The sequence below is a fragment of the Anomaloglossus baeobatrachus genome, chromosome 1 (genome assembly GCF_048569485.1).
Source record: "Anomaloglossus baeobatrachus isolate aAnoBae1 chromosome 1, aAnoBae1.hap1, whole genome shotgun sequence".
In the NCBI taxonomy this organism is placed as follows: domain Eukaryota; kingdom Metazoa; phylum Chordata; class Amphibia; order Anura; family Aromobatidae; genus Anomaloglossus; species Anomaloglossus baeobatrachus.
The window spans coordinates 904,233,774-904,256,061 of NC_134353.1; the positions used below are offsets into that span (position 1 = coordinate 904,233,774).

Genomic DNA, 22,288 nt, shown 5'->3' on the forward strand with positions numbered 1-22,288 from the left:
ATCCCTCTCCGCTTCTAGTTTTTCCCACTTCAGAAGGTTGTGTAGTTCGCCCACAACCTCCTTTATGGATGGGCCCTCCCTTCGAATCCAGTGTTTTAAGATGCAACGCTTAGCTATCAAGGCTATGTCATGCATTATTGCGTATTTCCTCTTTTCCTGCGTGCTCGGTCCTCCTCCTACTCCTCCCTCAAAGGAGTGGAAAATCCACACCATTAAGTCTAGTTTGCTGAAAATTCCCCATGTTGACTGGGCAAATAGTCTGACTTGGTTCCAGAACCTAGCGATTGTCTCACATTCCCATAGCCCATGCAGCATATCCGTTTTTTCTTTTTGACACTTAGGACACCACCTATCCCTACCTGGTATGTTGAAACCTATAATGGCCCTATGTAGAATTCTGAATTGAGTGTCTCTCCATCTCTCATTGGTAATATGTTTCCGCACTTGTACCCATCCTCTCAGTATATCATCCACCACTTCTTCCCTTCCCAATTGTTTCCCCCACGCTTTTAAAGTCCGACTATCCTCCCGAGAGATAAGCACCCCCCTTAGCGATCGATAAATTTTAGAGACATTTATACTTGTTACATCACATTCCAGTAACTCATCAATCGAACTTCTGTTCAGCTCTCTTCCAACCACACCCAGGTCTCCTATTATTCCATGTTTCAATTGTTCATACTGGATGACATGTGAGCTATTAAGGTTGTACTTATCCAGCACTTCCCGACCTGTCATCCACCTCCTATCCTCCACATTCATAACATCTATCATTCTCCTGACTCCCCTCTCTTTCCATCTAGTAAATAGCTTGTTTTCTCGTCCCAGGGGAAAATTTGGGAATGCCCAGGGGTTCAAGTACTTGGACACTTTCCATGAGAGCCCCAGTTTTTTCCTTACCGACTTCCATGTTAGCATGGTGTCTCGGAATATAATTGAGTTCCTTATGTGCCCTTCAACCCTGGATAGTGGGGAGTGCAGAATGGACGTCAGATCCCACGGTGACGCATATTTAGTTTCCATCGCATGATCTGAGTGCCTACTCGTTCCTCTCACCCAATCAATTACATGCCTCATGATACATACAAGATTATACCCTTGGACATCTGGAAAGTTTAGACCTCCCTCCTCTGCTGACTTCATCAGCGTACGCAGCTTTATTCTGGGTTTCCTTCCCCTCCACAGAAATTCTGTATACGCGGAGTTGAGCTTATTCACATCCTTTAGTTTTAGCAATAGCGGGATTGTCTGGAAGGGATACAGCAGCCTAGGAAAGCTCATCATTTTTATCAGGTGACATCTTGCCAGTAATGGAAGTGGCAGACCTTTCCATCCCTTTAATTGAACTATAATTTTCCTGATTAGCGGTCCATAATTCAAGTTATAGATTGTTTCCACCGATCTTCCTATATGCACTCCCAGGTATTTAATTGAAGATTGTGCTATAGGAATTCCACATAGACAGCCATCCCTTATTTGTCCCCCCATTGTCCCATGATGCCCCTTTAGGAACATGATCTCGCATTTTTTTTTGTTCAGTTTGAAACCGGAGAATGAGCCAAATTTTTCAATCAAGGCAAGAGTCTGTGGCAAATCCGCACCGGGGTCCCCCATATAAAGTATGATGTCATCAGCAAAAAGCGCTGTCTTTACTTCTGAACCCCTTATCTTGATTCCTTTAAAGCTATTTTGTCCCTGTAGTATTCTTGACAACGGCTCGATTGCCAGGTTGAATAAAAGAGGAGATAATGGGCAGCCCTGTCTTGTTCCCTTCATCAAAGGGAACACGTCTGATAGAAAGCCCGGAGTGTGAACCCTAGCTCCCGAGTTGGCATAAAGGTTTCTAATGTAAAGTCTCATCTTGCCTACAATCCCTATGGCCTCCATTACCCTGTCTAACCACCCCCAATTTACATTATCAAACGCTTTTTCTGCGTCAAGTGTAACTAGGGCAGGTCTAGCCCCTCCCTCAGTGAGACCCAGTCTAACCGCGTCTACCACTAGAATTGTCTTTCGAATATTGGTAACGGCATTTCTCCCCTTAATAAACCCCACCTGGTGATTCGTAATGATCCTAGGTAAGATCTCGGCCAGTCTATTAGCCATGATCTTGGACATAATTTTTAAATCCTGATTTATGAGCGATATAGGTCTATAACTAGAGGGATCATCCAGGTCCTTGGTTCCCTTGGGGAGTAATTTAATATATGCTATGTTGGAATTTTTGGGTATTTCCGCCCCTCCCAGGAAAGCATTAAAGACTGAGGTTAGATCCGGCGAGATCAGATCCTTCAGAGCCTTATAGAATTCACTATTGAAACCGTCAGGTCCCGGTGCCTTGTTGGTGTTAAGCTCCCCAATTGTTCTCGTCACCTCCTCTACTGTGATATCTGCGTTTAAGGCACTCAAATCTTCCTCCGTCAAGCTAGGCATTTGGGCTTGTCTTAGCCACTCTGCCTCATCAGTCATGTCGTTATTCCCTGACCCATATAGTTTTCTATAGTAATCTCCCAACAGTTTATTAATGTCCTTAGGATCCGTAGTCACCTCTCCCCCCTTTGTTTTCAGTTTAGAGATCACTGTCATCTTTCTGCTGCCCCTTGCCAGATTGGCCAACATCCTTCCCGCCTTGTTGCCAAACCTATGTAAGTCAACCTCCTTGTGCGACCAGAATAGTTGTTCCTTTTTTTTGGCCCATTCGTCAAATCCCTCTTTTGCCTCCAACCATCTGCCTTTTGTCATGGGAGATCTATTTGTCACATAATTTGTATATGCTACCCGTACTGCTTCACTATGGAAATTATAATTCTCATTGGTTTTCCGTTTGATCATGGCTGCGTACCCCACCAGACGGCCCCTTAGGACCGCTTTTGCCGTTTCCCAAAATATCACTGGGGACTCTCTATGTTCCTTATTGTCCTCTGCGAATTCTCCCCACCACTCCTGTAGCACCTTGTGGAAATTATCTTGCCTGAGAAGGAACGATGGGAATCTCCATATGATATCTGTACCTCTCCTGAATTTCTCTCTAATGCCCAATCTCACCGGACTATGATCAGAGATCACCATATTCTCTATCACACAATCTTGCGTTCCACTCAGTAAGTCTTGCGAGATCCAGAACTGATCAATACGTGACCAGCTATCATGAGGGTGAGAGAAGTGTGTATACTCTCTGTCATGTGGGTGAGTTAGTCTCCAGATGTCTTTCAGTCCTACGTCTTCTAATGTTACATCCCTATTGTCTAAACTCCTGCCCACATTAGCTGTCCCCTCCTCGCCCCTCCTCCTATCTTCAGCTGAGTCTGGGACAGTGTTAAAATCGCCTCCCACTATAATGTTAGCCTCCCCATCTGCTAATATGGTGGCCTTTATGTCATCATGGAATGTGATTTGTTGTGAATTTGGGCCATAGACATTATAAATACTGAGTTTACCCGCTGGACTAACGATTGTTAAGTGCTGCCACCTTCCATGGTCGTCTGCCTCATGTGCCACTACCTCATGACTGAATTGTTTATTTATTAGAATCATAGTGCCCGCTTTTCTACCTTGTGCCGCTGCCCCGTAAACGGTGCCCACCCAATGTTTCTTCATGCGGAAAAAGTCCTCCCCCCCCAAGTGGGTTTCCTGTAATAAGGCAATGTCTGTCTTTAGTCTTTTCAGATGTCTCAATATCATTGCTCGTTTGTTAGGTGATCTCAGCCCTTTAACATTCCACGTAGTTATCTGTATCATGTTAACCTGTGTATTCTGCTTTTACTACTCCCTCCCCTATGGGCCCCTGCATCAAGGAAGACGAGATGTTCGACACTAGAATCACAGTTGGTACCACAAAATCGACACTCCCTTTCCCCACCTTGCAAATATAACAAATACAACAAAAAGCATGTAACTGTAAAACATATTTTCCCTTCCGAGAAATCCACGGCGTTTCCCGCCACGTTGGTGAGCTCCCCTATTCCTAGCCAAAATATGTAGCTCCCTAATCACCCCCCAAAAAATATATGTTCTATCCCCGGACTAACTTGAATAAGCCTTTGAAAATTATGCAAAAATTAGCACAGTATGTCAAAACCTCAGCAAGATTCTCCAGTCCTACTTATCTCTGACTCCAGGTAGCCATCAGTCCGCCCAGAACAGGCCCACTTCATTTGAATTTGGATGATGTTTCTGGACAAAGGAGAAAAAGAAAAAAAGAAAAAAAAAAAGACCAAGGGGAGAGAAGATGGAGAAAGAAAGGAGAAGAACAAAAAAAAAAAAAAAAAAAAAAAAAAAAAAAAAGAAGGAGGGGGGGGAAGAGGACCCAGACTTTGGGATGTTTTCCTCTCTTTTCTCCCTTCCCCCTCCTCCTCTCACCTCCCCAACCCTCTCTCCGTAATGCATCCTCCTCAACGCCTCTCCCTGTTTGGGAAGAGAGAAAAAAAAAAAAAAAAAAAAAACAGGCAAAAAAAGGAAAAACAATGAGCGAGTTCCAGTTCAGGTATCATGGTTTCTCTCCAAGGGTTGGTTCCTGTGTTCCAGGCGAGAATTATGCTGTCGACCCGGGCTTGGCCTCCTTTCCTCCCTGGTCTCGACTTGCTTTTGTCCCCCAAGACGTCCCACATCTCTTCCTGAGCTTGTGGGGGATCCTCTTCTATTATTCCCTTCTCCACTAGCTCCTTTTTCTTGCCTTTCTGACCTAGTCTTGTTGAGCTCTGCCATGAGAATGTTTTCTGCTTCTTTGTAGTCCTTGTAGTATACAAACGAGCCATTGGGGTTTCTAACTTTCAGTGTAGCAGGGTATAATAGCTGGCACTTTACTTTTTTGTTGTACAGAAATGAGCAAATTTTGGTAAATTCTTTTCTCCTTCTGGATACTTCCGCTGAATAATCCCCAAAAATTAGCAGTCTGTTGCCTTGATATTGTAGTGGACGCTTTCGTTCTCTAAAGGCCCTCAATATTTCCTCCTTATGCTTATAATCAAGGTACTTGACAATCACCTGCCTGGCTCTTATCGGGGTATTCTTGTTTGAGTTTTGGCCCTCTCCCTTATTAGCCTCCTGGTGTCTCAGTGGACCCACTCTGTGGGCTCTTTCAACTCTGAATTTCGCCTTTATGCCCAGGGCCTGCGGTAGCTCCAACTCGCATATATTATCCAACCGTCCAATCGACACAGACTCTGGCAACCCGACTATACGTAAGTTGTTTCGTCTCGATCTGTTTTCCAAATCGTCCGCTTTATCCTTCAAGTATTCATTAGATTTTGCTAGAGCTGCTATTTGTGCTTGCATAGCCAGTATTGTCTCCTCGGAGTCAGATATTCTCTGCTCTGATTCTGCCAGTCTAGAGGCATGGGCATTTATCTGTTTTTGCATATTAGCTAATGATGTTTGTATGGCTGCCTCAATAGCCACTTTAATCTCTTTTGACAAGTGTGATGTCACTTCTTCAGCCAGTTTTTTATAGTCCACATTAAGCTTTTGTGTGTACTTGTCTTGGCCTGCAGGTGGTGCTGTTTTCTTAGTTCTCTTTGTCTGGACTGGGCCACCACCTCCATCCCCCAATAGCTTGCAGGCTTGTGATGTTGGTGTAGTAAGCTGCTTTTTGTTTCCTTTGGAAGGGGTACTATGAATTCTTGCATTTGACTTCCTGTGAGTCTGAGTGGGATTAATCTCCCTGTGCTGTTTGTCAGTTTCATCCTCCAACACTGCTGTGTCTCTGAGCTGCCCTGCTTTGCCTGCATCTTCTCTCCCCTCTGCCTCCATATCCCCTTCATCCTCCCATTGGGATCCACAGTCATCAGTCCCCTGCATCCACTTCTCTCCTGCTGTGTCCTCCTGTGACTCCTGGCTCATATCTTCCTTATCTCCTGTCTCCTCGCTCATATCTCCCTTATCTCTCCCCTTCCAGCTCTGTGTTTGCTTTTCTGTGTCTCTCACCATGCGTTCAGGCTCCTCCCCCATCAGGCTCGGTGCCATTATCTTATCTTCTCCTCTGTCCATATCAAAGCTTCTCCAGGCTGACTCACCGCTCCCAGAGCTTCTCAGGAGGTACCTTTCCATAGCTGTCTGCTTTAGGTAACCTCCTGTGCTGCTCTCTGTTTGGTGGCTCGTCCGGGGGGTCTGTTTTTAGTCGGTTTCTGTGAGGGGTGGCAGGAGCTTCTCCCCTAAGCTGCCACCTCAGCCAGGACAGGAACAGGAAGTCGTCCCAAATGTACTTTTGCATTCCTCAGGCGACTCTGTTTCTGGCATGCTTGCAGAAAGGCTTCTTTCGCATCACTCTCCCATACAGCTTCTCCTTGTACAACGTGCGCTGTATTGTTGACCGATGCACATTGACACCATCTGCAGCAAGATGATGCTGCAGGTCTTTGGAGGTGGTCTGTGGATTGTCCTTGACTGTTCTCGCCATTCTTCTTCTCTGCCTTTCTGATATTTTTCTTGGCCTGACACTTCTGGGCTTAACAAGAACTGTACCTGTGTTCTTCCATTTCCTTACTATGTTCCTCACAGTGGAAACTCCCAGTTTAAATCTCTGAGACAACTTTTTGTTTCCTTCCTCTGAACAACTATGTTGAATAATCTTGGTTTTCAGATCATTTGAGAGTTGTTTTGAGGAGCCCATGATGCCACTCTTCATAGGAAATTCAAATAGGAGAACAACTTGCAAGTGGCCACCTTAATTACCTTTCCTTATGATTGGATACACCTGCCTATGAAGTTCAAAGCTCAATGAGGTTACAAAACCAATTTAGTGCTTTAGTAAGTCAGTAAAAAGTAGTTAGGAGTGTTCAAATCAAGAAATTGATAAGGGTGCCCATACTATTGCACCGGTCAAATTTAGTTTAAATGCGGATTGCACATTTTCTGTTAGTACAATAAACCTCATTTCAATCCAGAAATATTACTCAGTCCATCAGTTATTAGATATATGAAACTGAAATAGCTGTTACAAAAACCGAAATTGTTATAAAGAAAAAAGGTTAACATTAATAGGGGTGCCCAAACTTTTCCATATGACTGTATCAGTCATGATGGTTGGGCAGGTACAATCTCTGCACTTTTGTGATCAGCTGCAGGAGCCCAGAAGAGAAAACTAATCCCTACAATTTAAAGGGGTTTCCCACTTCTAAACAATCCTTGGTTAATCGTTTCGACGATGTCAGCGCCGCTATTCTCAGATCCCGGGAAGTTGAGCCAATCAGCGGCCGCCTTTAATTTCCCCGCTGTGGTGGAATATCGATGAGTTGCAGCTGTTAAGTAGCCGCTGGTTGGCTGCAGCAGTTCCGTGACACAAGAAGTCATAGCACTCACTGAGATTAGTGGCAATTGCTGGCACCGCGCTGCTGCGGGAGGGGACTTATCTACTGATTTTAGTTTTAACAGGACCCTGTTTAGACTGATGGCTATGTGGCTGTGTCACCTTGTTGGTTAGACAGAAGTGTAAAGTAAAAAAATAAATAAATAAATAAATAAATAAATGGTAGAACATGTAAATAGTGTAAAAATAAAAAAATAAAAAGTTTTACTGGTAGTTAATAAATAATAATAATAATAATAATAATAATAAAAACAAAAAAAATAAGTATAACTTAGAAAGGCCCGGCTATAAAAATGGAACATTAGTTAAATTCCATAAAGAAAAAAAAAAAAGAAAAAAAAAAAAAAAAAGACAGAATTGCTGTTTTTCGCTCATCCGCAGACCCCCAAATGGTGCCATTAAGCACCTCCTGGGACGCAGGAGCACAAATAAAATATATATTGTTGTGTTTTCAGGGTCAAAATTGGCTCCTTCCCTCCAGGACCTCTCCTCGGCCTCCCGACCTCCTGGCCGCTGGGATGCGGCTGCTCCTGACGTCTGACAGATTGGATCGGTGGTGTGATATTCTTCCATGCAGATTTCAAGGGGAGGGGGCCAATGTAGTGACCGGCCAGCATCAGAGCTGGGCTCGTAAACATTGTAAAAACACGAGCTGATAGACTGCAGAGGTGGCCGGTAACCGAGGAAACAAGCCGTAAATAAAAGAATAAAAGGCCACCCAGTTCTTAAGAACAGAATTTTTTTTATAGGAGGAAAATTTCAATATTGATTGTTTTACTAGCAATTAAAGGGGGCTTTACACGCTGCGACATCGATAGAGTTTGCTCCCGCCCCCGTCGGTTGTGCGTCACAGGCAAATCGCTGCCCGTGGCGCACAATATCGATAGGACCCGTCACACGGACTTACCCTCCTAGCGACGTCGCTGTGGCCGGCGAACCACCTCCTTTCTAAGGGGGCGGTTCGTGCGGTGTCACAGCGACGTCACACGGCCGGCGTCCAATAGAAGCGGAGGGGCGGAGAGCAGTTGCAGGAAAGTCATGCCCACCTCGTTGCCAGAGGCCGCAGGTACGGTGATGTTCCTTGTTCCTGCGGTGTCACACATAGCGATGTGTGCTGCCTCAGGAACGACCAACAACCTGCGTCCAGCAACAGCAAGGATATTTGGGATTAGTACGACGTGTCAACGATCAACGATTAGGTGAGTAATTTTGATCGTTAGAGGTAGAAAAATTAGTATTCTGTATCTCAGCGTTCACTGGGTCAGTGTGATCTGTTCTTTCACAGAACACGTCTCCTCCAGAGTCCAGTGGTGGCAGATTTATACCGCTCCATCCGACGATCTGCATTGTGCTTGGTGATGTACGGCTCGGCATTGTGCTTGCTGATGTATGGCTCAGCATTGTGCTTGGTGATGTACGGCTCGGCATTGTGCTTGGTGATGTACGGCTCGGCATTGTGCTTGGTGATGTGCGGCTCAGCATTGTGCTTGGTGATGTACGGCTCGGCATTGTGCTTGGTGATGTACGGCTCGGCATTGTGCTTGGTGATGTATGGCTCGGCATTGTGCTATTGTGTCAGACCTCCCCCCCCAGTGTCAGACCTCTCCCTCCCCCAGTGTCAGACCTCCCCCTCCCCCAGTGTCAGACCTCCCCCTCCCCCAGTGTCAGACCTCCCCCTCCCCCAGTGTCAGACCCCCCCCCCTCCCCCAGTGTCAGACCCCCCCTCCCCCAGTGTCAGACCCCCCCTCCCCCAGTGTCAGACCCCCCTCCCCCAGTGTCAGACCTCCCCCTCCCCCAGTGTCAGACCCCCCCCCCAGTGTCAGACCCCCCCCAGTGTCAGACCTCCCCCTCCCCCAATGTCAGACCCCCCCCCCCCCCCAGTGTCAGACCCCCCCCCCCCCCCAGTGTCAGACCCCCCCTCCCCCAGTGTCAGACCTCCCCCCCCAGTGTCAGACCTCCCCCCACACCCTCAGTGTCAGACCTCCCCCCCCAGTGTCAGACCTCCCCCCACACCCCCAGTGTCAGACCTCCCCCCCCAGTGTCAGACCTCCCCCCACACCCCCAGTGTCAGACCTCCCCCCCCAGTGTCAGACCTCCCCCCACACCCCCAGTGTCAGACCTCCCCCCCCCAGTGTCAGACCTCCTCCCCCCCCCAGTGTCAGACCTCCTCCCCCCCCCCAGTGTCAGACCTCCTCCCCCCCCCAGTGTCAGACCTCCCCCCCCCAGTGTCAGACCTCCTCCCCCCCCCCCAGTGTCAGACCTCCCCCCCCCAGTGTCAGACCTCCCACCCCCCAGTGTCAGACCTCCCCCCAGTGTCTGACCTCGTCCCTTTGTGTAACTACCAATTTTAAATAATCTTCCCATCACACACATCATATTGATACACACAATCTGTATAATATCCAAAGAAGGAAAAAAAACACCAACAAAAAAAAAAAAAAAAACTTCTTTCTATCCAAACTGCCAAAACTAGAGGAGCAGTGACAGCGCCGCCAAACCCACAGCTCGGTGACTACCCGGGGAGTCACGTGACCGGCGCGCGCAGGCGCACCCCCGCGACCGGAAGTGCAGGTGGGAAAAAAGGCTCCTGCTGTTACCATGACAACCAGTGTAAACTTTAACGGGGGATAAAAAACAAAATAAAAAAAACAACAAAACCTAAACGCCAATCATAAGAGACTTGCAGAAACACCACAGCGCTACTGCTGTACTGGTGGGACTACAAGTCCCAGCCTGCCTTGGCGGGCTGCAGCCATGCTGTGAAGCTTCCCTCCGTACCGTCCCTCCATTTCTGCTCCCCCGTCCGCTACTCACCGCCTCTCTGCTCTGAGCCGCCGTTTTCACCGCCTGATAGGAAAGCTCCATGTCCTCCGCTACACAAACCATTCCCCGGAGAGGGAGGAGCGTCTCAAAGAGTGACGGGACAACGGACCAATAAGAACAGAGTATGCTGAGCAGCAGTGACACGACAGCCAATCAGAGAACAGATGTGCACTGGGGGTGTGGCTTATTCAGGTGCATTACCCCCTTCATCGCTGAAATAGTGATCATAACTTTGACTATCAGCTGTAAAATAATAACAGGACTCGGGATCGCACCAACCAAAGTCGTACGATCAATCAGTCTTATATTTTTTTTAATTTATTTTAGAAACAATATTTTTTCTCCATTGTTTTCCAAAAATGAAAGGTTTTTTTTTAGTGTTTTATTTATTTTTTTAAGTCATAATTTTTGCATATCTGTAATGTAAACTTTTATTAAAAATATTTATTTTTATTTAGGGAAGATGGGGGTGGGGAGGGGTGCAAGAAAAAATATATTAAACTATTAGTATAATTATTATTATTATTATTATTATTGAACTCCAGGAGGCCAAGAAAAATGTGAGTATAATATAAATCATGTGTTATGTGCTGTCTGTATGTGTTATGTGTAAGATATGTGTCCTCTATAGTGTGCAATATGTATCTGTCTGTGAATACTGTCTGTCTGTGTATACTATCTGTCTTTGTATACTATCTGTCTGTCTGTGTATACTATCTGTCTGTGTATACTCTCTGTCTGTGCATACTGTATATCTGTTTATACTGTGTATAATGTCTGTCTGTGTATACAATATGTCTGTCTGTGCATACTGTCTGTCTGTGTATACTGGTTCTATGTCTGTGCATACTGTCTGTCTGTGTATACTGTCTGTGTATATTGTCTGTCTGTGTATACTGTCTGTGTATATTGTCTGTCTGTGTATACTATCTGTCTGTGTATACTGTCTGTCTGTGTATACTGTCTGTGTATACTGTCTGTCTGTGTATACTGTCTGTGTATACTGTCTGTCTGTGTATACTGTCTGTGTATACTGTCTATCTGTGTATACTGTCTGTGTATATTGTCTGTCTGTGTATACTGTCTGTGTATATTGTCTGTCTGTGTATACTGTCTGTGTATATTGTCTGTCTGTGTATACTATCTGTCTGTGTATACTGTCTGTCTGTGTATACTGTCTGTGTATACTGTCTGTCTGTGTATACTGTCTGTGTATACTGTCTGTCTGTGTATACTGTCTGTCTGTGTATACTGTCTGTGTATACTGTCTGTCTGTGTATACTGTCTATCTGTGTATACTGTCTGTCTGTCTGTGTATACTGTCTGTGTATACTGTCTGTCTGTGTATACTGTCTGTCTGTCTGTCTGTGTATACTGTCTGTGTATACTGTCTGTCTGTGTATACTATCTGTCTGTGTATACTGTCTGTCTGTCTGTGTATACTGTCTGTGTATACTATCTGTCTGTGTATACTGTCTGTCTGTGTATACTGTCTGTGTATACTGTCTGTCTGTGTATATTGTCTGTGTATACTGTCTGTGTATACTATCTGTCTGTGTATACTGTCTGTCTGTGTATACTGTCTGTATATACTGTCTGTCTGTGTATATTGTCTGTCTGTGTATACTGTCTGTTCTATATTGTCTGTCTGTGTATACTGTCTGTCTGTGTATATTGTCTGTCTGTGTATACTGTCTGTCTGTGTATACTGTCTGTCTGTGTATACTGTCTGTCTGTGTATACTGTCTGTCTGTGTATATTGTCTGTCTGTGTATACTGTCTGTCTATATTGTCTGTCTGTGTATACTGTCTGTCTGTGTATATTGTCTGTCTGTGTATACTGTCTGTCTGTGTATACTGTCTGTCTGTGTATATTGTCTGTCTGTGTATACTGTCTGTCTGTGTATACTGTCTGTCTGTGTATATTGTCTGTCTGTGTATATTGTCTGTCTGTGTATATTGTCTGTCTGTGTATATTGTCTGTCTGTGTATACTGTCTGTCTGTGTATACTGTCTGTCTGTGTATATTGTCTGTCTGTGTATATTGTCTGTCTGTGTATACTGTCTGTCTGTGTATACTGTCTGTCTGTGTATACTGTCTGTCTGTGTATACTGTCTGTCTGTGTATATTGTCTGTCTGTGTATACTGTCTGTCTATATTGTCTGTCTGTGTATACTGTCTGTCTGTGTATACTGTCTGTCTGTGTATACTGTCTGTCTGTGTATACTGTCTGTCTGTTTGTGTATACTTATAAAAAATAGTGAATCAGCTCACCACCATGTAGTCATTCCTGGAAGGAAAATCCGGACGGTGCTCGTGGGTCAAGAAGGCTGTAGTCAATCAAAAAAAGGCGGCTCCCCAGCACAAAGAATGTCCATAGAAACTTGAAATAAAGTTAAAATTTCATTTTATTCCAATAATGGTTAAAAAAAAGGGGTGAAGAAGGAATAAAACATAACTCCTCCGATCTACGCGTTTCAGATGCGATTGTCCTTATTCATGATCAGTAATGTGTCTGTATATACTGTCTGTGTATACTGTCTGTGCATACTGTCTGTGCAAATGTGGCGCCCTGGACAAGCCAGGTCGTCACAGAACTACACCAACACACCCCACACCCCATCTAGGTCAAACACAAAATCCTTGTTGCCTTCCTCCAGGGGCTGATGTCCACACCAGGGGGTGGGCCAGGCGGTTGGTCCTGCCCACCGAGGAGTTCACAGTCCTGGAGGCGGGAAAAGGAGTCAGATTAGTTTGAGGAGAGAAAGAGTGAAGTGGCAGCAGAGGAGACTGACCGTGTCCGGGTGCGTGGCCCGGGCACAAGCAGCAAGGTTGGCAGACGGTGGTGACCGTCTGCAGGAGAGGCTGATTGGAGCAAACCGTAAGGACCGTGGACGGCGGTGGCCCGACGGTACCCGGATCGGAGAGCAAAGGAGAAGCCAGCACCATTCGGCAGGGCCTACGGACCCCAACCAGGCTAGGAGTCGCCGTAAAACCGGTCAAATCCGTTAGCGAAGGGAACCTCCGGGGTTTCCCAGCAGCCAAGACCCGATTGACGGCAACAGCTCAAACCGTAGAGGGAAACACAGTCACCGCCAAGGCTACAGTTCCCAGGGCCAGAGCCTGCGGGCAAAAGGGGCTCCTCCAGCACCCATCCAAGCTGGGGAGCGGGTTACCGGTGGGAACCCATTGGAACCGTATACACTACACAGGTGCAGGGAAAGGCAGTCACCATCAACCTGCCGGGAGGAGAACAACCGCAGCCGTCTGTGGGACCCCGCTCATCCAGCCGTTTGTTTTACCGGAGACTTTGCATTCGTCATTGGCTGAGTGAGTACCACCGTGCCGTGCGGCACAGCGCTGCCCCCGCGACCCTGCACCTCACCAGGCCCCGTAATCCGCCTGCCAACCATCCCTACCCCATCACCGGGCCCCGGGACAACCAACCCCCTACCCACGGAGGGGAGAAACAACATCCAAGCTGCTCCCTGTCACCGCTCCCGGGATCCCCGTCCAGAGCAGCGGTGGTGTCACCAACCTCACCACAACCGTGGGTGGCGTCACGGACAATATCCCTAAACCAAAAACATTCCCCTTTTCACTCACGGGCGAGGAACGCCGCTCGAGTCCCCGGGATCCGGCCCACCGCTCGAGCCACCACCGAGCAGCAGTAGCCGGACTCGAGCAGTGGGTGAGCGCAGCGTCCCCTCTTCCGCCCGCGACACATACTGTCTGTGTATACTGTCTGTCTGTGTTTATACAGCACCCCACGGGGCCGGTGGTTAACCTACTTGATGCTGGGCCGTTTTGGGTCAGGTCAGGCATTGTCATGGGTGGCCGTGCCCGGTTCCGTTGCTCCGAGGCGTACAGTAAATGGTGGGGAAAGCGGGTTGATTGGGGAAGTTTGTCATGACGCCACCTGTGGTATGCAGCCAGGGAGTAGCCACCGCTGCAGAATTCCTCGCTGGGGCAGGTGTTATTGAAGCCAGGATGGTGTCGCTCTTCACAGGCGGAGCAGGCCCCGGGTTGATGTCGGTGGAATGGCGGTCACTTGGAAGCGCCGGAGCGCGGGACGACGGCATCGCTAATCAGAGTCTGAGTCGGCAGATTCCTGCGGTTCCTGGTTTTTTTTACTCACAATTAAAGCTGCACCCAGGTGCTGGTCTCTGCCGTCGTGGGCTCCGCTCAATCCCAGGCAAGAAAAGGGGTCACCACCGGTGTTTGAAGAGAGAGGGAAGGAGAATGTTCCTGGTCCAGGATGTTCCCCCTCTGCCATTAGGTACCCTGGCCGAGCTGCCACTCCAGGCCCCGGTCCTAGTAAAGTCCAAGAATTCCAGAAGTGTCTTGTCAGAACTATGGTCCCGACGGATCTCCCTGATCAGAGTGTGTTGCACCTATATCTACCCCAAGTGGACCCCACCCCCTAGGTGGCCGGCTTCAGTGACTGGGGAAGTCCCATGTATCGTGATGGCCACCCCCCTGCCTACCCTGAGCCATCCCCCCCTGTGAGGAGGCTCCTGAGCTGTATGTAGTGTGTGAATGTGGAACACCGGTGATTAACCTCCCCTTACCCGAGATGGATACTGCACCTTAATTGAGGTGCAGTACCTTGTGGAGTCTCAGGGCTGCCACATATACTGTCTGTGTATACTGTCTGTCTGTGTATACTGTCTGTCTGTGTATACTGTTTGTCTGTGAATACTGTCTGTCCGTGTATACTCTCTGTCCGTGTATACTCTCTGTCCGTGTATACTGTCTGTGCATACTGTCTGTCTGTGTATACTGTTTGTCTGTGAATACTGTCTGTCCGTTTATACCATCTGTCCATGTATACTCTCTGTCCGTGTATACCATCTGTCCGTGTATACTCTCTGTCCGTGTATACTCTCTGTCCGTGTATACTGTCTGTGCATACTGTCTGTCTGTGTATACTGTTTGTGTATACTATCTGTCTCTGTGCATACTATCTTTTTTGTGAATACTGTATGTCTTTCTATGCTATCTGTGTATACGGTCTGTCTATGCATACTGTCTGTCTGTCTGTATATACTGTCTGTCTGGATGTGTACCGCCCCGCTCGGATCCGTGCTCGTACTGCGGGTGGTGGCTCGAGCCTCTCACGGACCCGGGGGTCACGTCGCTCTGCAAGGGAGTTGAAGCTACACGCGGGGATTTGATTTGGAATGACAGTTCGTGACGCCATCCACCGCTGCGGTGAAGGTACGGGGATCCTGGGAGCGGTGTAATGGCGCAGCTAGGTGTTGACCCCTCCATGGGTAGGGGGGTGTTGGTCTCTTGGCCCGGTGGGCGAGGGCCGGGGTGCAGGGTGAAGTGTTGCGGTGCAGTGCGGTGCGGTGCATGATGGCACTGGTGTACTCGCTGTGACACAAGACACTGGAGTCGCTGGTCAAACGGAGTGATGAACAGGGCCCGCAGCCGGCTGCAGCTTCTTCCAGACTAGGTTGGTGGTTTCCACCTTTCTCCTGCACCTCTGTGTGAATGTTTTGACTCCTATGCCTAGACACCGGTAGTCCGCTCCCCGACTGGTATATGCCGGAGGAGCCTGTTTGCCCTCAGACGCTGGCCCTTTGGGTCTCTATGTCTTGGCGGTGGCGTTACCCGGTATGGTTGGGCTGTTGTCTTCTAAAGGGACTTGTGTGGGGTAGGTCCTTAAGTCCAGCCCGCAATCAGTTGATTCGACTCGGCCCTGTCGGTTCAGGGCTTTGTGCTGGGTCTGAGTACCGTGCCTGGTGCTCCGGTATCCAGTTGGCTCCCCAGTTCGGTTCCGACGGGCCACTACCCTGTCCCGGTCCCCTTACGGTTCCACCGGTCGTATTCCCGGTCTCCTGCGGGCGGCCACCACCGTCTGCCTCCTTGCCAATGGTGACTGGGCTCCGACCCAGCCACCGGTAGTCTTTGGCAGGCCTGAGCGCAGGTCTGCCTGCGTACTCAACCTCCCTCCTTCACTGTCAAAACTACTCTGCTTCTACTTGAACTTGAACTTGACTACTTAGGTTCCCGCCTCCAGGCCTGTGAACTCCTCAGTGGGCGGAGCCAACCACCTGGCCCCGCCCCCCTGGTGTGGACATCAAACCTGGAGGGTGGTGACAAGGGTTTTGGTTTGGCTGGTGTTACCTAACCGGCGTCACATCTGTGTATACTGTCTGTCTATCTACAGTATACTATCTGTCTGTGAATATGTCACGCTCCCCGGGTCCTCGGATCCCCTCCCCGGGTCCCCTGCTCCGATCCCCGGGTCCTCAGCTCCGCTCCCCGGCTCACCTGCCACGCTCCCCGCTCTCCAGCCTCCGGTGCCCGCACTTCCCAGGCCCCCTGGTCTCCGCTCCCGGCGCCCGACGGCTTCCCAGTTCCTGGCCGGCTCCCCTGCGTCCTCCCTTCAGCTTCCTGCCCTGGCTTCTGGCACCCGGGCTGCGCGCACGCGCATTAGGGCGCGCGCGCGGTCACTGAACCTTTCTTAAAGGGCCAGTGTCAATTAACAGGAAATCATGCACTCAGGTACAGGGTATATAGGGGGTTAATGTCCAAGGGAGCGGGGCCTGTTCTTCGTGTTTTTCCAAGCTAGGAGTCAGGTCTCCTTGTGTTCTATGAGATACTTACCTCTCTGTCTTCTAGAGCCGACCCTGCATCGCCATCCGGTCCTGCGGTACCTCGAACCCCGAACGCTGCCCATCTGCCATCCTGACAGTCCGTACCATCTCGGATCCCTGCGGTGACCCGTCATCTCGCTCCAACGGTTCCGGACCCTGCCTGACACCATCACGGCTTCCGAACCTGAGCTCCGTCACCCGGACCACCATCCGTGACCTCGTGGTCCCAGGGACTTCTCCATTTGCTCTCAGTGCACGGACTGTCCTGCTACCTACAGTGCTCCGGCTACCGGACTCCTTTCCCTCATCCGGGAGTTCGGCCCAGTGGATCCACCTCCAGGGTCTACCCGTCCATCTGGCCCTAACAGTAAGAACAGGCCATGGATCCCGCCGAAGCACTAGCGGCCTTGCATGAGGAACTCCAACGCCAGCGTGAAGTCCAGACCCGCATGCTGAACTTTATGACTTCCGTGGACACCCGCCTGACCACGCTACAAGCGGCAGTCACGTCTTCGACATCCCGAGCCTCCACTAGTCAAGCCACGACCCCCGCTCCCGTGGCCCCCTCTTCGGATGCTTCCAGACTGCGTTTGGCCTCACCACCCCGGTACGCCGGAGATCCCAAGACCTGCAGAGGGTTTATAAACCAATGCTCCCTCCATTTCACGCAGCTGCCACATCTGTTTGCCTCCGACCAAGCCAAGGTCGCCTTCATCATGTCTCACCTAGAGGGCGAGGCACTGGCGTGGATGAACCCCTTGTGGGAGAAGGAGGAACCTATGACCAAGAACCTCCAGGAGTTCCTGCAGGCCTTTCGCAGCACTTTTGACGAACCCGGACGCGCCTCCGCGTCTGCGTCTTCACTTCTCCGGTTACGTCAGGGAACACTGACGGTGGGTCAATACGCCATCCGTTTCCGCACCTTGGCTTCAGAACTCGGGTGGAATAACGAGGCCCTAACCGCCGCCTTCTGGGAAGGACTATCGGGTCGAATCAAAGATGAGCTGGCTGGACGTGATGTACCGTCCACTCTGGACGCCCTGATTACCCTAGCGACTCGAGTGGACATACGCTTTCAGGAGCGGTCCAAAGAACTGTCCCGTGAGAGACGTCCGGTAAGGCATTCCTCTCCTCCACCGAAGCCCACCGTACTCCAGTCAACGGCCTCTGGTGTCTCCGTCCATGAGCCCATGCAGATCGACCGTGTGCGACAGTCGGAACAACGTCGAGCAGAGCGGCTCGCCAAGGGTCTCTGCTTTTACTGCGGAGAGGGCACACACCTGCTACGCGCCTGTCCAGAGAGGCCGGGAAACTCCAAAGCCTAGGGTTGGTAGGAGAGGCCACCCTAGGTGCTGGAACTCTCTCAGACCCAGTTACATGGACTGTGCAAGTGACAACGGGAGAGACGCGGTTTACGGCTGAGGCGTACCTCGATTCTGGGGCAGCAGGCAATTTCATCCAGCAGGCCACGGTGGACAAGTACCAGGTGCCTGTTACTCCACTCGACAAGCCCCTAGTGATTGCCTCTGTGGATGGGAGACCCCTCTCTGACACCATCTCCTGGATCACCAAGCCGCTTGAACTGCGTATCGGTGCTCTGCACACCGAGAACATCGCTCTCTACGTCCTCCCACACATGTCACATCAAATCCTGCTGGGACTTCCCTGGTTGCGGACACACGAGCCTTCAGTCAGCTGGGGCACTGGCGATATCACTCGATGGGGGTCTTCTTGCCATGAGAGATGTCTGAAGACCATACAACCCATCCGGCGACCTCCGGTTCCCGAGTCCCTACCGGGACTGCCCTCAGCCTATTGGTCCTTCGTGGACGTCTTTGATAAGAAGGAGTCCGAAGTACTCCCGCCACATCGTCCTTACGATTGTGCCATTGACCTGCTCCCGGGAACTACACCACCTCGAGGACGGATATATCCACTATCTCCAGCCGAAACAAGGGCTATGTCTACGTACATCACAGAGAGCCTGGCTAAGGGATTCATCCGGAGATCCTCCTCTCCTGCTGGAGCAGGCTTCTTCTTCGTAAAGAAGAAAGAGGGCGACCTACGCCCATGTATAGACTACCGGGGATTGAACCTGATCACCGTGAAAAACAAGTACCCCCTGCCGCTCATCCCCGAATTGTTTGATCGGCTCAGAGGAGCTCGTGTGTTCACCAAGTTGGATCTTCGGGGTGCCTACAACCTGGTCCGTATCCGTTCAGGGGATGAATGGAAGACCGCGTTCAACACTCGCGATGGGCACTATGAATACTGCATGATGCCCTTCGGCCTGTGCAACGCACCAGCAGTCTTCCAAGAATTAGTGAACGATGTGTTTCGGGACCTTCTCTACGTCTGTGTGGTGGTATATCTGGATGACATCCTTGTCTTCTCTCCGGACCTCCAGACCCACCGAGAGAACGTGCAACTGGTTCTACAACGACTGAGAGAGAATCGTCTGTACGCCAAGTACGAGAAGTGTGTCTTCGAACAGTCTTCTCTCCCCTTCCTGGGGTACCTCATCACCGATACCGGACTGCAGATGGATCCCAAGAAGGTCTCCTCCATTCTCAACTGGCCTCCTCCTTCTGGACTGAAGGCAATCCAACGTTTTCTGGGATTCGCTAACTATTACCGCCAGTTCATTCCTCACTTCTCGGCTCTGACTGCTCCTCTCTCCGCCTTGACCAAGAAGGGGGCTAATCCAAAGGACTGGTCACCTGCGGCCGACGCCGCGTTTGGCGCTCTAAAGCGAGCCTTTGCCTCCTCTCCTGTACTCCACCGTCCAGAGTTAAACCGCCAGTTCACCTTGGAGGTGGATGCCTCCTCCTCGGGAGCCGGAGCAGTGCTCATGCAGAAGTCCTCCTCCGGGAAGATGGTGACGTGCGGTTTCTTCTCCAAGAGCTTCTCCGCGCCTGAACGCAATTACACCATCGGTGACCGAGAGCTATTAGCGGTCAAACTGGCTCTGGAGGAATGGCGCTATCTTCTGGAAGGAGCAGTGTACCCTGTCATTGTTTACACGGACCACAAAAACCTGGAATACCTGCGGACTGCTCAGCGACTGAACCCACGGCAAGCCAGGTGGTCCTTGTTCTTTGCCCGGTTCGACTTCCAGCTTCATTTCCGACCCGCGAACAAGAATGTACGCGCTGATGCCTTGTCTAGGTCTTTCGTGCCCCTGGAACAGGAGGAAGAGACATCTCAACCCATCATCTGTCCAAGCAAGATTATTCCGGTGGCTCCTGTCACCCTGGCCCAGATACCACCTGGGAAGACTTATGTCTCTGAGGCTGACAGGCAAAAAGTGTTACACTGGGGCCATGCCTCGAAAACAGCCGGTCATGCAGGTCAGAAGAAAACATGGAGCGCTATTGTACGTCATTACTGGTGGCCATCCCTGCGCACGGACGTCGCCTCTTTTGTCTCTGCCTGCTCCTCCTGTGCCAGGAACAAGACACCCAAACACCTGCCATACGGCCGTCTTCTGCCTCTGCCCATACCCTCAGTTCCCTGGCAACACGTAGCGATGGACTTTATTACGGACTTGCCATTATCCTCCGGACACACAGTCATATGGGTCGTGGTGGATCGGTTCTCTAAAATGGCCCATTTCGTTCCTATGGCTGGACTGCCCTCTGCTCAGGAACTCGCGGACGCCTATATACAGCATATCTTCCGCTTGCATGGCTTTCCATCACACATAGTGTCCGACAGAGGAACCCAGTTCACCTCCCGCTTTTGGAGGGCTCTCTGCAAACATCTGGGAGTGACTCTGGACTTCTCCTCAGCCTACCATCCTCAGTCGAATGGCCAAGTGGAACGGATCAATCAGATATTGACCTCTTTCTTGCGTCACTACGTGAACGCCCATCATGACGATTGGTCCACGCTTCTTCCTTGGGCTGAATTCTCCCATAATCACCACGTCAGTGAGTCCTCCTCCAGTTCTCCCTTCCATGTCGTCTACGGACTTCAGCCGTCTGTCCCATTGCCTGTATCCTCTTCCTCGGACATCCCTGCTGCTGATGCGGTACTCCGTGACTTTACATCCATTTGGGACTCAGTTAAGGCCTCCCTTGCACGTGCCTCCCTGCGGATGAAGAGACATGCGGACAAGAGACGTCTGGATCCTCCGTGTTTCTCTCCGGGAGATCTCGTCTGGCTTGCTTCCAAATACATCCGACTGAAGATACCATCCTACAAGCTGGGACCTCGCTACATCGGACCATTTAAAGTCCTCGGCAAGATCAATGAGGTCTCCTACAAACTGCAGCTCCCGGCCACGATGAGAATACCCAACTCCTTTCACGTCTCTCTGCTCAAGCCGGTTGTCCTTGGTCCCTTCTCCGCTGCCGCCAGTCCGGCCCCTCCTCCTATTGCTGAGGACGACATCTATGCGGTAAGAGATATCGTGGCCATGAAGACCGTACGTAGTCGACAGTTTTTCCTGGTGGACTGGGAAGGGTATGGTCCTGAGGACAGATCCTGGGAGCCCAGGGAGAACGTGGGCACTCCTCTGATCCGTGCCTTCCTGTCCCGGTTGCGGGGAGGGGGGCGTGGGGGGGGGGTACTGTCACGCTCCCCGGGTCCTCGGATCCCCTCCCCGGGTTCCCTGCTCCGATCCCCGGGTCCTCAGCTCCGCTCCCCGGCTCACCTGCCACGCTCCCCGCTCTCCAGCCTCCGGTGCCCGCACTTCCCAGGCCCCCTGGTCTCCGCTCCCGGCGCCCGACGGCTTCCCAGTTCCTGGCCGGCTCCCCTGCGTCCTCCCTTCAGCTTCCTGCCCTGGCTTCTGGCACCCGGGCTGCGCGCACGCGCATTAGGGCGCGCGCGCGGTCACTGAACCTTTCTTAAAGGGCCAGTGTCAATTAACAGGAAATCATGCACTCAGGTACAGGGTATATAGGGGGTTAATGTCCAAGGGAGCGGGGCCTGTTCTTCGTGTTTTTCCAAGCTAGGAGTCAGGTCTCCTTGTGTTCTATGAGATACTTACCTCTCTGTCTTCTAGAGCCGACCCTGCATCGCCATCCGGTCCTGCGGTACCTCGAACCCCGAACGCTGCCCATCTGCCATCCTGACAGTCCGTACCATCTCGGATCCCTGCGGTGACCCGTCATCTCGCTCCAACGGTTCCGGACCCTGCCTGACACCATCACGGCTTCCGAACCTGAGCTCCGTCACCCGGACCACCATCCGTGACCTCGTGGTCCCAGGGACTTCTCCATTTGCTCTCAGTGCACGGACTGTCCTGCTACCTACAGTGCTCCGGCTACCGGACTCCTTTCCCTCATCCGGGAGTTCGGCCCAGTGGATCCACCTCCAGGGTCTACCCGTCCATCTGGCCCTAACAGAATACTGTCTGTGTATACTGTCTGTGTATATTGTCTGTCTGTGTATACTATCTGTCTCTGTTTACTGTCTGTCTGTGTATACTGTGTCTGTCTGTGTATACTGTCTGTCTGTATACTGTCTGTCTGTCTGAAACCTGCGACCCGCGAACGCATGCGGCCCCTGAGGCTGCTTGTTGCGGCCCGCAGACCCCGTGACAATTGT

At 50.5% G+C, this 22,288-nt stretch overlaps 1 protein-coding gene across 1 annotated transcript in view; it reads right to left on the reverse strand.

Moving 5' to 3' along the window:
* Positions 1–10,203, reverse strand: part of KATNAL2 (katanin catalytic subunit A1 like 2) — an 83,020-nt gene extending 72,817 nt beyond the window's left edge. The window contains exon 1 of the mRNA XM_075327402.1: positions 10,118–10,203. Coding sequence (XP_075183517.1) covers positions 10,118–10,189 — 72 coding nt within the window. The 5' untranslated portion in view covers positions 10,190–10,203. The remainder of the gene's footprint in view (positions 1–10,117) is intronic.
* Positions 10,204–22,288: the final 12,085 nt, after the last annotated feature.